We start from the raw sequence: 14,557 nt of genomic DNA, 5'->3' as shown, positions 1-14,557 counted from the left end.
TTCATTATAAATTCATAGATAGATCCTAAAAAAATATTATTTGAAGTCACATGAATAACGGAATGGAATTGACTAGACGTTTCACTAGAAACTTTTGATGATAAAAAGTTTTATCAAATTCGATATATCTCTGAGAATCTATCTTTTGAGAAAAAAAAAGTCATCATCAGGTTAGACAAAATCATAAATTTACCTTAATTTTTCTGAAAGCCGAGTTAACAACAGCTTTTCGTCCTTAAACAGAACCTCATAAAACAGGATTACGGAAATATGACCATGAAACGAGAACATTTTGGTTGAGTTTTAAGCTAAATAAGGGCTCTAGTTAAAACTGGGACGTGTCCTCTCAAAACCACTGGCGTATATACGACGCGGAAACTCTTTAGAAAACTAACCTTGAGAGCACTTTTTATTATGTACCCCAGCAAGATTTCATATCATTTATTTATGTTCCTTGTATTTTAACTTTGTTATAGATTTAAAACTCAATTCTAAACACTTTTGATTATTGCATAGCGAAGATGTAATTTTAGTAAGTTTTTAAGATCTTTTATGCTTGCTCTCTATGTGTTGACGTTACGCAAAGATCTCTTAACACTTATAACATCATCGTTATAAGGTATTAACTGGAACGCTACGTGTAAAATTAACTAGCGGAGAAACTATGCGGGGAACCGTGTTTTCTTTTAAAACTTTTGTTTAATTAACAGTATGTACGAATACAATTCTGAGAGTTCCATCTGGCAGAGAAATTTAAAAACACTGAATCTTGTGAAGTGTAATGCAGTATCAAGAATGTACCAGTACAATATAAACCCGTTGATAAAAACTGAAATATACATCGTTTTATTAAAAATTTTTACTTAACCATCACAAAATGATCCAACTAATTTAATTAGATGAACTGTCTATTTCGTGTTTTCCTGTCTACTCTATCATTATTATTTTTGTTATAATCTTTAACCAGGTATATCTCAGAATAAAATACTTTGAATTCCAATAGCGGAACACTCTGAGCTATCAGCAGAAATAAAAAAAAATACTGAAATGTAGTATCAAGTATTTAAAAATATATTTGTTCAAAAATCAAAAATCAAAAAAATGTTTATTTAAAAAGATATGTAGTTTTTAAAGTAAATCATAATTATCTAGAAAAATTTAAAATCATGTTGTGGAAGATACTCTACAAAGTTATTTAGAAGTTAATCTTGACCTGAAAACCTGGCGCTTGAAGTACATTATAAAGTACAAACTAGGGCATGCGTTCAATGATGCTCTTATTCAATATTTTGTTTTAAGTAGGATATCTTTCATCTAAAAAGTAATACTATATTGTTAATTTCACCATAAAATGGTTGAAATTATTTTCTTTATTTATTTGCAGGAAACATTGTTAAAGGATGTTCTTTTGTTGATCTTAATAAATGTGCTGTATGGCCTAGGATTATTAAGTAAATCATTTTCATGAACCTTATGACTTCTGATTCCTTGTATTTCCTTTAATCCTTGATTCCAGTCAGTCAGTTCTATAGAACTTCCCTTCCGTAATACTTTCTGATCCATGGTATTTCCCTGATTTCCTTCATCTTTATTTCTAAATCAAATTTAAAAAAATCAAAATTTATTTATTTCAAGTAGGCCTAATAGAAGCACTTTAGAAACAAGTCTGTCTGTGTGTAGTGACTCTACCCGCACTGAATGAAAGTAGACCTGGGGTGGTTCAAATATTTCTGACTTTTAATATTTAAATACGAGATAAATAAATTATTACTCTGTAGGGGTATATTTTACGTCTTTCCTATCGTCATGTTCAATATTAATATACAACTAGAATATTGGGGAATGAAACTGTATAACGAAGATTTGGTTTTATAACACAAATAAAAGTTGTGTAGGTATCAGAGCAGTGTGATATTATGGCAACAGACAATTTTTGGTTCAACGCCAAGTTTTCCCCTTTGTATCATTTTCTTCGATCAGACTCTTTGTATACTTTGTTTAATACATAAGAGAGAAAAGGAAAACATAAACGTATATCAATATTTCTATATCTTTTTTGTTACGAATTGATGGTCATGTTATTGAACAGAGTGAGTATCTTAATTGTTACATACATGAATGTATATGAGATAATAGCAAAACATCTTACTGATTTTTCCTTCATGTTGTCCAGCCCTCGACAATATTAAATCCAGTGGCGTACCTAATTAAAAAAATTAGCAACTTCTTGACATAAGAGTCTTTTAAATGTAACTTAAATGTTCAATAGATCGAAAGCTATCCAAAGTATCCAGATGTCATTCGTATCCCAAACCGTTGCTGGATTGAGCCAGTCCAGACGCGAGGAAGCACCGCCGCGCCAGCACTGCTCCCATCAGCACACACATCGCAACACACAACTTTCCAGAAAGAATAGCCTTCCGGAGTGGGATCCACCAGAACCTAGAGCAAGGAAAAATAGCCTTCCAGCAGATATCCTCGAAAAGGCTGACACCTCATACACGGGCAGCTCCCCAATTCTCGAAGAAGAGTGACAACTATCGCCGTAAGTGACCCCCGCTTGGTGTCCCCCGTCACTCTAGTCCGCATGGAAATGCACTCCAATGTCACGAGAAGGAAGAAAGGCTTTTTGGAACAGCCCTTGCATGTTTAGAAGCTTTTGTGAAACCTTAGGGCACGAACATCTTATAGATATGTGTATCGATGTTTAACATAAGAATTGTGACCAATAGTGCAACCAGCCCAATCTGATATATGATACAGTACTTACTAATCAAGGGGCAGAAAAACCTTATCAGCGCATAGGTGATTCCCCTGGTGTTACTGAAACTGATGGGCTAGTTCACGGCGGTAATCACTTAAAATCAAGTGACCCGCCTGCTCGTCTGCTTGCTATTTGTATTAAAAAAAAAAAAATTGCATTGATGTATTCTTATTTGATGTTACAAACAGTATTAGTATTAAGATAATCGATTTGTGCACTCGTATAAAATAAACTTACTTACTACAAGTAGTTCTATCAATAATTAAAATAAAGCAATAATTCTGCCAATAAACAAGAAACCATTTAAAGATATAATAAATAATCTCTATATACCACGAAATGAAATTCGAGACACGATCACGTCGTTATATTTGCGATTGGTTTTTTTCTTAATATTAGACTTAGTAGCAATTGAAACTGGATTACAGTCTGCATTAAATGTTATTACCACATCTCTCTAAATTAAGGAATCTTAGATTAAGGATCGATAATTATTACGATTAAATAACGATCTGAACGATGTATGGAATTTGGACGCATTGCGTTCAAATTGGACCAGTAAAGTCGCGAGTGCAAATTGCGCAATAGGTAGCGATTTAAACGGCGTTCATTATAGAAAAACGCGTTTGCCATTACATTTCAATTTTAATGTGACGAAAAATTATGTAAGACTCGATTAATAATGTTATAGTTAACGTGAGTATACAAACAAAACTTGGCGCAATTTACTTGGTAAGGACCTACTAATTATAGAAACTTAAGGAACAAGGTCACGTAAACTTTCACCTTCAAGTGTTATGAACCGTTTGAAACATGCAAAGCTTTTTACTTAACTAGTGAAAGTTGTGGAGAAATATTGATTGTTGCCGTCGCCGTACGTAATATGAATAATCGTAAAATTTTAACTATGGAGCAAAATCCATTATACAGATCGTGTAACACTTGGAATACTAGAAATGAAAATTTATAACCATCTTTCAAAATAGCCGAATTACATGCACATCGTTTAAAGGAGGACGAGACTGTTATAAAAAAAATCTTCAAACCGATATGCATGGTGTTGTTACTTCGTAATTCAATCGTCAAATTTCTACCAAAGTATACATCTGTATTAGTTAGGTTTGATTTGCATTGTTTGAATCATTTTTACCCCATTTTCACTCGGTTAAATAAAATTTGGTTCTGTTTTAACAGACACATTTTTATAACCTCTTCTTTTCCAAATTCCATTAAAAAGGGTCAGGCATTTTTTTTTTGATTTTTATTTCATTTACTGAACAAGGAAAACTTAAAGCAGGAAGATCGCAAGGAAATAAAAGTTGTCATAAATACAAAGAAAATATACTGCTCACGTGGGAAAGAATCGTAAAGAGGAAAAAAACAAGAAGCTTAAAACAAAATTTTGGTAAATTTAATGACTACAGAAAAATAAAATAATCATATCTGATTACTTAAGGAATTTTAAATTGGGATGATAGAGAGCATAATATTTTATTTATTAATATATAATAATATATACAAAATTAGATTCCGTCATCTCATTATCAACTGATTTTTATGCATTTTGGGAGGTCCAGATACGCTGCAAAATGTCTAGTCTTCATAGTTACGACACGAGTGTTATAATCATAAAAAATACATTCCTGATGATATTACAAATAAGAAATGTATGATAAACTTGAATTAAAAGTAGATTAATCATAAAATAAAATAGGTTGACGATGATGGTAAATATGAAATGATAGTAATAATAAAAAGTCGATATGTAATCATCATCATAGTAAAAGTGACTAAGCGTGTACAGTCAGTGGCATTTGACCCACATAAGCAACAATGAAGCTTTAATTTTCCTAATTCATGCATGTATTTGGGGCTCAAGCGGCCGCACCGCACATTATGATAATGGAGCCCTGAACAGTCACTGTGACGCCTACATATTTTATTCATCGCCTATTCATCTAATTACATTCATAGAAGGTGAATCGAGGTCTTCTATTATGATATGTTTAAGTTTATTTATTTTATTAGAAAGTTTATAGGTTTTGTGTGTTTCCTAATCTACTGTTAGACTAAACCAACTATGTTTTTAATTTTGCCCCTTTTGTTCATCTGTAAATGTAGTAATTCTTGGTTTCCAATTCTTCCTAGTTGTACAACTTTCTGGTCTTTTTTGTAAACCTGTATCATAATTTGCTCGTGAAGTGGATCTCATTTTATATCGTGTTCATAACTTTAGGACACACTAATGGTATATAAAACCTGATTACAATTTCTAATACCTATCAGCTTCCAGACAACCAGAGTTATCCTAATAGTTTTTGGAAAGATATTACTTAATAATATCCCTACACGTTTTCGTTTACCTTCCAAATTTGTCCTAAATTACTAATTGGTCTATTTTCTCTTGCGTGTACTCTCGAACAAGAACAGCACACGTAAATTATGGCCTCCTGCCCTTACCGTACCGCATTATATTTATCATATATTATATAATTTGCGTGGGGCCATGGCCGTATAGATGAGAGAATTAATATAAATTGATGCAAAATCTATCTATTCTGTCTTTATAACAAAAAAAGACATCTATTAACTTTAATAGTGGTAAGCGGTCTAAAGGGCGTGGTTTCCGATAAAAAATTTCATTTTATTCGTGTTTTATCGATAAATAAATATTTATATATACATATAATTTGAATCTCGGAATCGGCTCTAACGATTTTTATGAAATTTAGTATACAGGGGGTTTCGGGGGCGATAAATCGATAGGATTCATTAATATTGGAATCTCGGGCAAAAGATATCCTTTTTGAGAGATTCTGATGCGTGAGATGCGTGAACGGTAAGCGTTATGCCAAACGACGGAAGTATGTAGTAATTATATCGGAATTGTTTTATCTTTAAAGTTCTATAAAACAGTCCGCGACAAAATACGAATATTTTCTTGAGTCGGCTCATTCGCGGACGAAGTCGCGCGGGTCCGCTAGTATTATAAAATAATAAAATAACGAACTACCAGTTTACTTGATTTTGGATCATATGTCAATAAAAATATAATAATGATCTTACTAGTTCTTCTTGATGAAACCTTTAAGTAGAACTTATCTCAAAATAGTAGTAAAATTCTAAGTTTGCGTTCTCTTTTGTTACAGACGGAGCGAGTTTCTAGGATGTGTCTCGTTTCCGTTGAAAGATGCGATTAAAAGTGACATTTCCGGCACGTACTTCCTGCAGCAGGGGCGCCAGAGCGCGGCGCAGGACTGTCGCGTGACCGAGCGACGCAAGATGGCCACAGACAACACTGACGCTAGCACCAATGAAGCTAGCACCAATGCTAAAGAAAATCCTGACAAAGGTATAACTCGCTGTATTTTATAACCAAAATATTCTGCTTGCACCATTTTTTTCTTGTCGTTATTGCTGCAAGCGATATTGATATTTTAGCGGTGATAGCCCAGTGGGTAGGAGCTGGACTTCATTTTCGGGGGGCCGAGTTCGAATATTCGAATCCCAGCACGGACCTTTAACTTTTCTAAGTTGTGTGCGTTTTAAGTAATTAAAATATCATTTGCTTCAACGGTGAAGGAAAACATCGTGAGAAAACATGCAACAAATATCAAGTAGACACACGTTCTTATAAATAATATTGGCATGGTTTTCTTTAGGCGTAACATCCAATGGTCCAGCAACAAACCAAGCTCAAATAGCTGCAGCGCTGCAACGCGAGGCCGACGAGCACCTATTTCTGAGATACTTGGAGCTCGATCCCCCTGAGGATCCCGCTGCTCCACGGCGGACACAAAGGAATGGACGGACGCCATTTACGACTACTAGAAAGTGAGTTGCTTAGATGTTCTTAGTTCTGCTGATCAAATAATTGAATTAAAATAATTTTTACTATTTTTATGAACCCCTTTACGCAAAAACGACGGTGTAACTATGTGTGTGTGTGTGTGCTTGCATTTTTTTTCGATTGTTTTTTGTTAAACTAAATTAAAATATTAAAATGTGGTCAGTGGATGGCTACGTATTTCCGTGGTGTTACCTGGTACCAGGTGCCAACTGAAAATCAGCGCTGTATGCTCACTGGCGCATGCAGCACAATGCTGAGCTGGCACCTTTTTTCTAGGTTGTGCCACACATAACATATGTGGTTTTGTGAATATTGTAATGTGTGGCGCAATGTAAAAAATATTTTTTCTTTCTTTCTTTCATATGTGTGCCCGTGTGTGTGGGTATAAATCTGTCCAAGATGGCCACCGCTATAAAATGACGGTTTTTTATCTCATTCAATTTAGTTATCCTGAATGCACTACAATACTTTATTTTATTTCTTTTTCTAGCTAGTTCGCTATCTTGACCACTTCATTAACACGTTCAACGCCGTGTCGGACAATACTGGGCGACACTCGACTTTCTCCGCTAGCCATACAAAAAAGTTGTCATATGTCAAAAAATCCTTTTTTGTTTTATTAGTGCATATGAATAGTGAAACGTTTTAAACTATTACAGTATTAAGGAGACTGATTAAAACAGTTTAATAACGACAATAGCTCATGTCGCCCATCATTGTCCCCGATGGCCCCCTGCGGATGGTCATCTGCATTTCATACGGAGCGCGCCGCGCGGGTCACGTTGTCGCCCATTCTACCTACGCTGCGCCGCCGCGCCGCTTGCTGGCCGAGAAGTACTCCGCCCGCACTACCCTTCCGTCCCGCTCCCACCACTCAGCCGTACGCGCAATTCGCTATCCTCCCGCTCCCCTTTAGTGCTTCGCAAGCATTTCGCAGGACGATACGTTACCCGCTCTAGGTTAGAGCTGTGTTTTTCCCGCCAACCCGTAATACCTACGCATCAAAGAAATTCGCTAATTACTTGCATTATAATGGCTGACTTTGACGATGATGGTTTTGAAATCACAGAGGACATTTTGACACAACTTAATGATATCGAAATATCATTGCTAAACAATAGTTTTCAACTGAGTTCAGAGGATGAAGATGACTATCAAATATTACCCACAAAAAAAAAGAGGCGTCGTATAATTCAATCGGATAGTGAGATCAGCGAAAATGAGGCAGTTGGTCCAGATACTTCAGGAAGTACACCATCAACGAATGTTTGGACTGAACCAAAAGGTAACCAACGCAAGATTATTCCTTTCACCGAAATTTCGGGTGCTCCGTTGCACGTCAAATTATCAATGTCTAATAAGTCACCCGTAGATTTTTATTCGCTGTTTCTAACCGACGATATACTTCAACAAATAGTGAATCACACTAACTGCTATGCTATTGCTAAAATAACGAATATGCCTGAAGCTACTCCCAGTGCACGTATTAGAAAGTGGCATCCTACCAACTTGACAGAGATGAAGCAATTTTTTGGCTTGATTTTATTTATGGGTTTGGTGAAGCTTGTCAAATTGGCGGATTATTGGTCAAAAGACAAAATAACCGGGCACCCGTTTTCGAGAACTGTGATGTCTCGCAACCGTTTTGAATTGCTTTTGCAAATGCTTCATTTTTCTGACAATGACGACCATAACAAAGAAGATCGATTGCATCGAGTTCGCCAGCTAATCGAAAATCTAAACTCTAATTTTAAAAAAAATTATACACCTACTGAAGACATCTGTATCGATGAAAGCATGGTGCCATTCCGTGGAAGGATAATATTTCGTCAATATAATAAACAAAAGCGTCATAAGTATGGCATAAAGGAGTTTAAACTATGCACAATTCCGGGGTATACCTATAAAGTAAGCATTTACGCAGGTAAAAATGACGAGACTAATAATACACCGACAAATGTTGTTATGTCTTTGTGCGGAGATTTGTTGAATAAAGGACATACTCTTTATACGGACAACTGGTATACAAGCGTAGATTTGGCACGACAGCTAATAGACCAAGAAACGCACCTGGTAGGCACCATTCGCAAAAATAGAAGAAAGTTGCCTAAAGATGTTGTTACAGCTAAACTCAGAAAAGGCGAGTTTGCTGCAGCCGAGAGCTTTGATGGCATAACCATGATGAAATGGAAGGACAAGCGTGACGTATATGTGCTATCCACGAAGCATTCAATACAATTTCACGATGTTAATAAACGTGACAAAATTGTTTCAAAACCAAAAATTGTTGTGGACTATAATAAAGTAAAAGGGGCAGTTGATTTGGCTGATCAATTGGCTGCTTATTCAACACCTTTGAGAAAATCTCTTAAGTGGCACAAGAAGCTTGCCATTAATTTATTGCTCAATACTTCATTGGTCAACGCCTATATTTTGTATCAAAAAGTTACAAATAAAAAGATCCCTATAAGTAACTTTAGAAAAAGTATTGTGGAATCTTTTTGTATGCAAACAAATATAAAAGAAATTCAGGATGAAAGACCTAAGAGGTTGAAACACAAACTGGTGAAGAAAGAAGGGAAGAGTTCAATTGTTAGGAGATCATGCTCTCAGTGTTATAAGAACATTGTACAGAGTCAAGGAAGAAAACAGGCTAAAAACAAAGTAAAAAAAGTTCAAACGTTTTGTGACGATTGTCCAAACAAACCATTTTTGTGTTTGGATTGCTTTAATAAAGCCCATCGTTTCGCTTAAAATATTGAAAGCAATTCATTTTTTTTTACTTTTTAATAATGTATCTCTACTATAAATTTTAGTAATATTTTATGAATGTGATTTAAAACAAGAATGGTCTCAGAACGATCTCATATTTTTTAGTTAGTTAATAGTCTTAAGATATTTTATATAATTTTAAATAAAAGCTCAATTTAATTGGTTATTCCTGTATTACGTAATTTACCAACCCTATAGGTATTCCATTTCAATAATTTATTAATCATAATACATCCAGTAAACAATTTGTTGGACTACACTAGAGTTGGAAAAAAATCTATGTAGAAAGTGGCAAAAATTTTCAATAAGAAATTAAAATCTTTGAGTGCTGCGATATCCACATTGTTCTGTGGAGCCGCGCGGGTCATGCTATATACAAAACATCATAAAACTAATGCCCGGCGGCTCAAAGGAGAAGTTTGAAAATAGCTCTGACCGTCGGACAGCATTGTCCCCCACGGCCCGAACGAGACATACAAGTGCCGGTCAACATTGTCTGACATGGCCTGTTTAGAAAGATTTGCATTTATTACTTGGCGTTTAACGTGTTAATTATATTTCCTGTAGTTATTACCTGTTCTGTATCGAACCATAAATACTGTATAAGTCACAAATATGTTCTTAAATAATCTAAATTGCACACTGGCACGGTATGTACTCGTATATTATATTATATTATTATATAAAATAGCGCGATGATAGAATAGCAGTAAAATCTGGTGTTGGTTTGTCTTATATTATAATACCAAATAACTTAAATTAATATTACTCTCTACAGATTAGTACGAGCAATGAGCGGAGGTTTTGGTTTCACGGTGGTCTGGACTCGTCCTCCTAAAGTGGAAAGAGTAGCGGCTGGTGGGTCAGCAGAAAAGGCGGGTCTTCGGGCCGGTGACTACATTGTGTTTGTAGGCAACAAAAATGTAGTCACAGCTTCAGAGGAAGAGGTCCGCAATCTTGTCAAGTAAGTAAATTATTTGATTTTTTTTGTGTATTTCATGACAGGCGTTTTAAATGGAAGCCTGCTATCCTGCAAGAGGTATGGTATTTTTATAAATCCATACAAAATTGGTTTCTACGCATCGTACTTTATAAATCAACTAGCGTACCCAGCCCGGGCTAGATTTTGCTTTGTTTTATTTAAACAATAAACTTACATCATTAAATTTTTAATTTAAGTCTCATAATATATTAAATCATTTATTTCTCTCCGTATTCATTCTCTTCTATTCTCTTCTCGAGCGGGTGAAGATCATTATCTACACCCATGTACATCCAACAATAGAATATCATCATAGTAAATAAAAGCTGTATTTGACAGTTGAAAAATAGAAGTGCTCCGATCGTCACCAAACTTTACAGGATTACTCGCCAGGTCAATCAATCAGGTACTTTCTCTGAAAGTTTCATTGAAATCGGTCCAGCCGTTTCGGAGCCTATACGGAACATACCCACACACTTTCTCTTTTATAGATAGATAGTCAATAAGTTGGTGTATCATTTTCAACAATAAAAACATCAATATTATTAATACATTATCATGATCATCATCATTTTGACCAAAATCTGAACGTAAGTCTTTTGTAGGGATACTAGTGTTGTGCCACTTGTAGCAATATGTTTGATTATTCAAACAAAATTATCCTAATAATTACTATGCTGATCATCACAGTGCTGTAGCCATTAAACCAGCCCACGCCATTTGTCTCAACATCATCATTATATCAACCGATACACGTCAACTGCTGGGCATAGGTCTCTGAGCAATTCTATGAGGCACATAGTCAGCCGCCATGTTTCGGAGCCATAGGTCATCACTGTCAACACGCAGATGCGAAGACTTTGATCTTCAGGCACTGAGGGATTTGGTACGAAAAAATGCAACTAAGTTTCTCTTATGCTGCCCATCCGAGTTGGATAAGGCGGTTCACTTCCTTTGTCTTGTCTAAGCAATTTCAAATATTTATTAGAACACTACCTCTTTTGCATGAAGCCGCTGAATGCAAGCGACTCGAGGCTGCAATGATGATAATGGAGAATGGTTTCATTAGAGAAGTTTTTATCAGAGAAAATGATTTTATTAATTTTACCATTTTTCAATTCTAGATCGGCTGGACAGACCCTGAGTTTAGAGACCTTTAGACGCGTACCACAGAACGGGGTTGGAGCTAAGCCACGATTAGCTCAAGTCACAATACCAGCTCCGGAATCTACGCCACCTCCAGCTCCTAGATCTCCAAGGGCTGCGGCTTTAGCCTCCCCTGCAGCGGCTGCCAGACCACCAACGGCATGTTCTTCTACCAGTCAGTCACTGGATAGACGCAAGCTACACCTGCCCCAAGTTACATTTTCAAAAGAGGTCGGTAACGGCATCATTGTTTAGTTTAGTCTTGGCTCTCAAAATTTTTCATTGCTGGTGGGACGAGATTAGATTTGATACAAAACTTCTACTGATTATCTTATCTCTTTTGGATGCAAAAGAATGCTTAGTATTGGGTAACTTTAAATTTAAACGTTACCTCAATGATATATGTTGTGAGGTTCAACTAACTTTATTTCTTCCTCCGGATTTATTTATAAAACTTTCGTTTATAAATCTGTTTCTCAGCCCAACCAATTAACTTAGGAAATAAATTCATACTAGTCATCTATTGAAATTTTGTAAAGATTTTGGAAACTTATGGTCAAAATTCGAATTATTTAGAAAACTGGTGCTAGTGTTGATGTACGAGTAGTTTGATGTTTTGTCGTAGAATGGAATTCATCCATAGCGTAGTATTTATGATTAGTTTTCAGCTCAATAGCGTAGTATTTATCTTTAGTTTTAAGAGTGTGTTTGTTTTATATTTTTCTCATCTGTTACAACTCTGTACAGTATTTTAATGGCTATTGTTATATTTTTGTAGATATCAATTACTAGACTTCACAATACATTCCACTTATTTGCTTAATTTAGTTTTTCTTCATGCTTGTACAGAATTTTAATTTTATCACAGAGTGTTTTAATGCTAAATGATTTTAATTTATAACAAAAAGTTATAATAACTATAACCTTGATTATTTTATCAATATATAGCAATTATTATGATCAATATATAGCAATTTATGAATTAAAGGGGAATCGTTACGTTTAAGATTGCTGTTTTTGTTAATATTTATTTTGTTAACATTTTTTTATTTATTTTTCATAGCCCGTCGTGTGTTATTTTGATTTTCGTGTAGTATTGTCTTTTTTAGATTTAGATTTATGTTTTTTTGTAGTATTTTGTTTATTTTGTATAAATCACATTTTTAAATTGTGTCTTAACTTATATTATTTTCGTAATTCGAAAAAAAATTTTGGTTCCTGTTATGATTATTTCGTTTCTTTTTTCTAATTAATGTTTCTTAATATTAAGCGCAAATAAATTTATTGCTTACAATTATTTTGTTGTTTTTATTTTTATTTTGTCTTGTTTATTCACTTTCATCCATGGCACCTTTTTATTTATAAGTTTGTACACTAAACAGCGAGTAGTTAGAGCTGCGCGCACTAAATCAGTCCATTTATGTTAACACGCATATCTATAACATCAATAACATTTTAAATTAGAATCAAAAAGCGTACACCAGATATCCAAAAATAAGTTTTCAACTTAATATTTCAATTAAGGAAGCGTTGCGGAGCCTAGTGGGTGGCTTCAGCTTTACTTTTGTTTAGACCGAGTTCGACCCCGGCATGTACAACTGTAATTGGCCACTAAAATTCGAAGTTATGTGCGTTTCAATGTAAGCAATTTAAATATCACTTGCTTTATAAACGGTGATGGAAAACATCGAGACGAAACTTGGATGCCTGAGAGATTACTAAAATGTTCACAAAGATGTGTGAAGTAATTCCACACTTGGTTAGCATGGTAGACTGCAGCTTAAGCCGTTCTAATTCTTAGAGCACACTGATACCCGGTAGTGCACCTATGATGGGTTGATAAATATAATAACTTTCACTAAATAAACACATTATCTCGTTATGTATTCTTATTTCGACCAACTTTTGTGACTTGACCCGAAATTGGTCGACTTGGTTGGGTCCCAGAGGCTCTAACGCGAGCACCGAAATATCGTAGTAATTACAAAACTAAAGCTTCCCTATAGAAACGCGGCTAAAGTCGAAGGACGCGCAGTCAACAACAGGTATAGATCTAAATACCTTTAATCCTTCTTTAACATCGATGACTTTTTAAATTAGAACCAAAAAGCGTACACCAGATATCCAAAAATAAATTGTCAATTTAATATTTCAATTAAGGAAGCATTCGATCACAGGCTGAGAGCCTTGTATTCTTTGATCCTATATTATAAATGTGAAAGTTTGGTTGTATGTATGTATGTTTGTTTGTTTGTCCTTAACTGTTACGCCCTAACCTGATTGCTTAATCAATCAACTAGATTTTTGGCATAGAGGTTACTACTTTTTATTCCAGGAAAAAAAATGGTTCCTTCGAAATCTGTTCAAAAATGTAATAAACGCAGACGGAGAATGCGAGTAGCAGCTAGTTTTTATGTATTAGGTTGGGGAAAAAGTGTCTTCACATTTTTTAAGATTTTTAATTTTTTAATATAGTTTTATACTTTTAACTATGTTATACTTTTAACCATGCATTTATGTATGTAGGTACCATTTTGTTCGACAAATTTTTGCCATCCTGTAGGTAGGGACATAATCCCATTGCTATAGTAATTTTGGGGCTTCTGATCAAAAAACCGCGACAAGCAGTTTTGACAGTACTCTCGTGATGTTAACCTGACAATGCCTAAATAATTCTGAAGAGACCGAAACAGGTGGAAATCTGAAGGTGCAAGTTAGGACTATACGGCGGATGCATTAACACCCCTTAGCCAAACTCTCTAAATTTTTGCTGAGAGGCTAAAGATGGTCTAGCGTTATAATAATGAAAAACCACACCCCTTCTGTTGATTAATTCCGGCCGCTTTCTCTTAACTTCTTGCTTTAATCTCATCAGTTGTTCGCAGTAGAGTTCAGAATCGATGGTCCTGCTTGGTGGTAACAGCTCATAATGAATAACGCCCTTCAAATCCCACCACACACACAGAATCCTGTTGGGAGTTAACCAGGGTTTCGCCACAGTCTGTAAAGCCTGAGCCGCCACGACCTTTCTCGCACGTTAGTT

The 14,557-nt window shown here is 35.2% G+C and overlaps 1 protein-coding gene across 1 annotated transcript in view; it reads left to right on the top strand.

The window, feature by feature from the left end:
- LOC120637866 overlaps nucleotides 1-14,557 on the top strand; it is a 57,229-nt gene that overhangs the window by 21,590 nt on the left and 21,082 nt on the right. Inside the window, exons 4-7 of the mRNA XM_039909908.1 lie at nucleotides 5,914-6,116; nucleotides 6,427-6,598; nucleotides 10,165-10,350; nucleotides 11,493-11,745. Coding sequence (XP_039765842.1) covers nucleotides 5,914-6,116; nucleotides 6,427-6,598; nucleotides 10,165-10,350; nucleotides 11,493-11,745 — 814 coding nt within the window. The remainder of the gene's footprint in view (nucleotides 1-5,913; nucleotides 6,117-6,426; nucleotides 6,599-10,164; nucleotides 10,351-11,492; nucleotides 11,746-14,557) is intronic.

The sequence above is a fragment of the Pararge aegeria genome, chromosome 4, assembly GCF_905163445.1.
Source record: "Pararge aegeria chromosome 4, ilParAegt1.1, whole genome shotgun sequence".
Lineage (NCBI taxonomy): Eukaryota > Metazoa > Arthropoda > Insecta > Lepidoptera > Nymphalidae > Pararge > Pararge aegeria.
The sequence above is the reverse complement of the archived record's forward strand: the minus strand, read 5'-3'. Positions and strand labels throughout refer to the sequence as shown.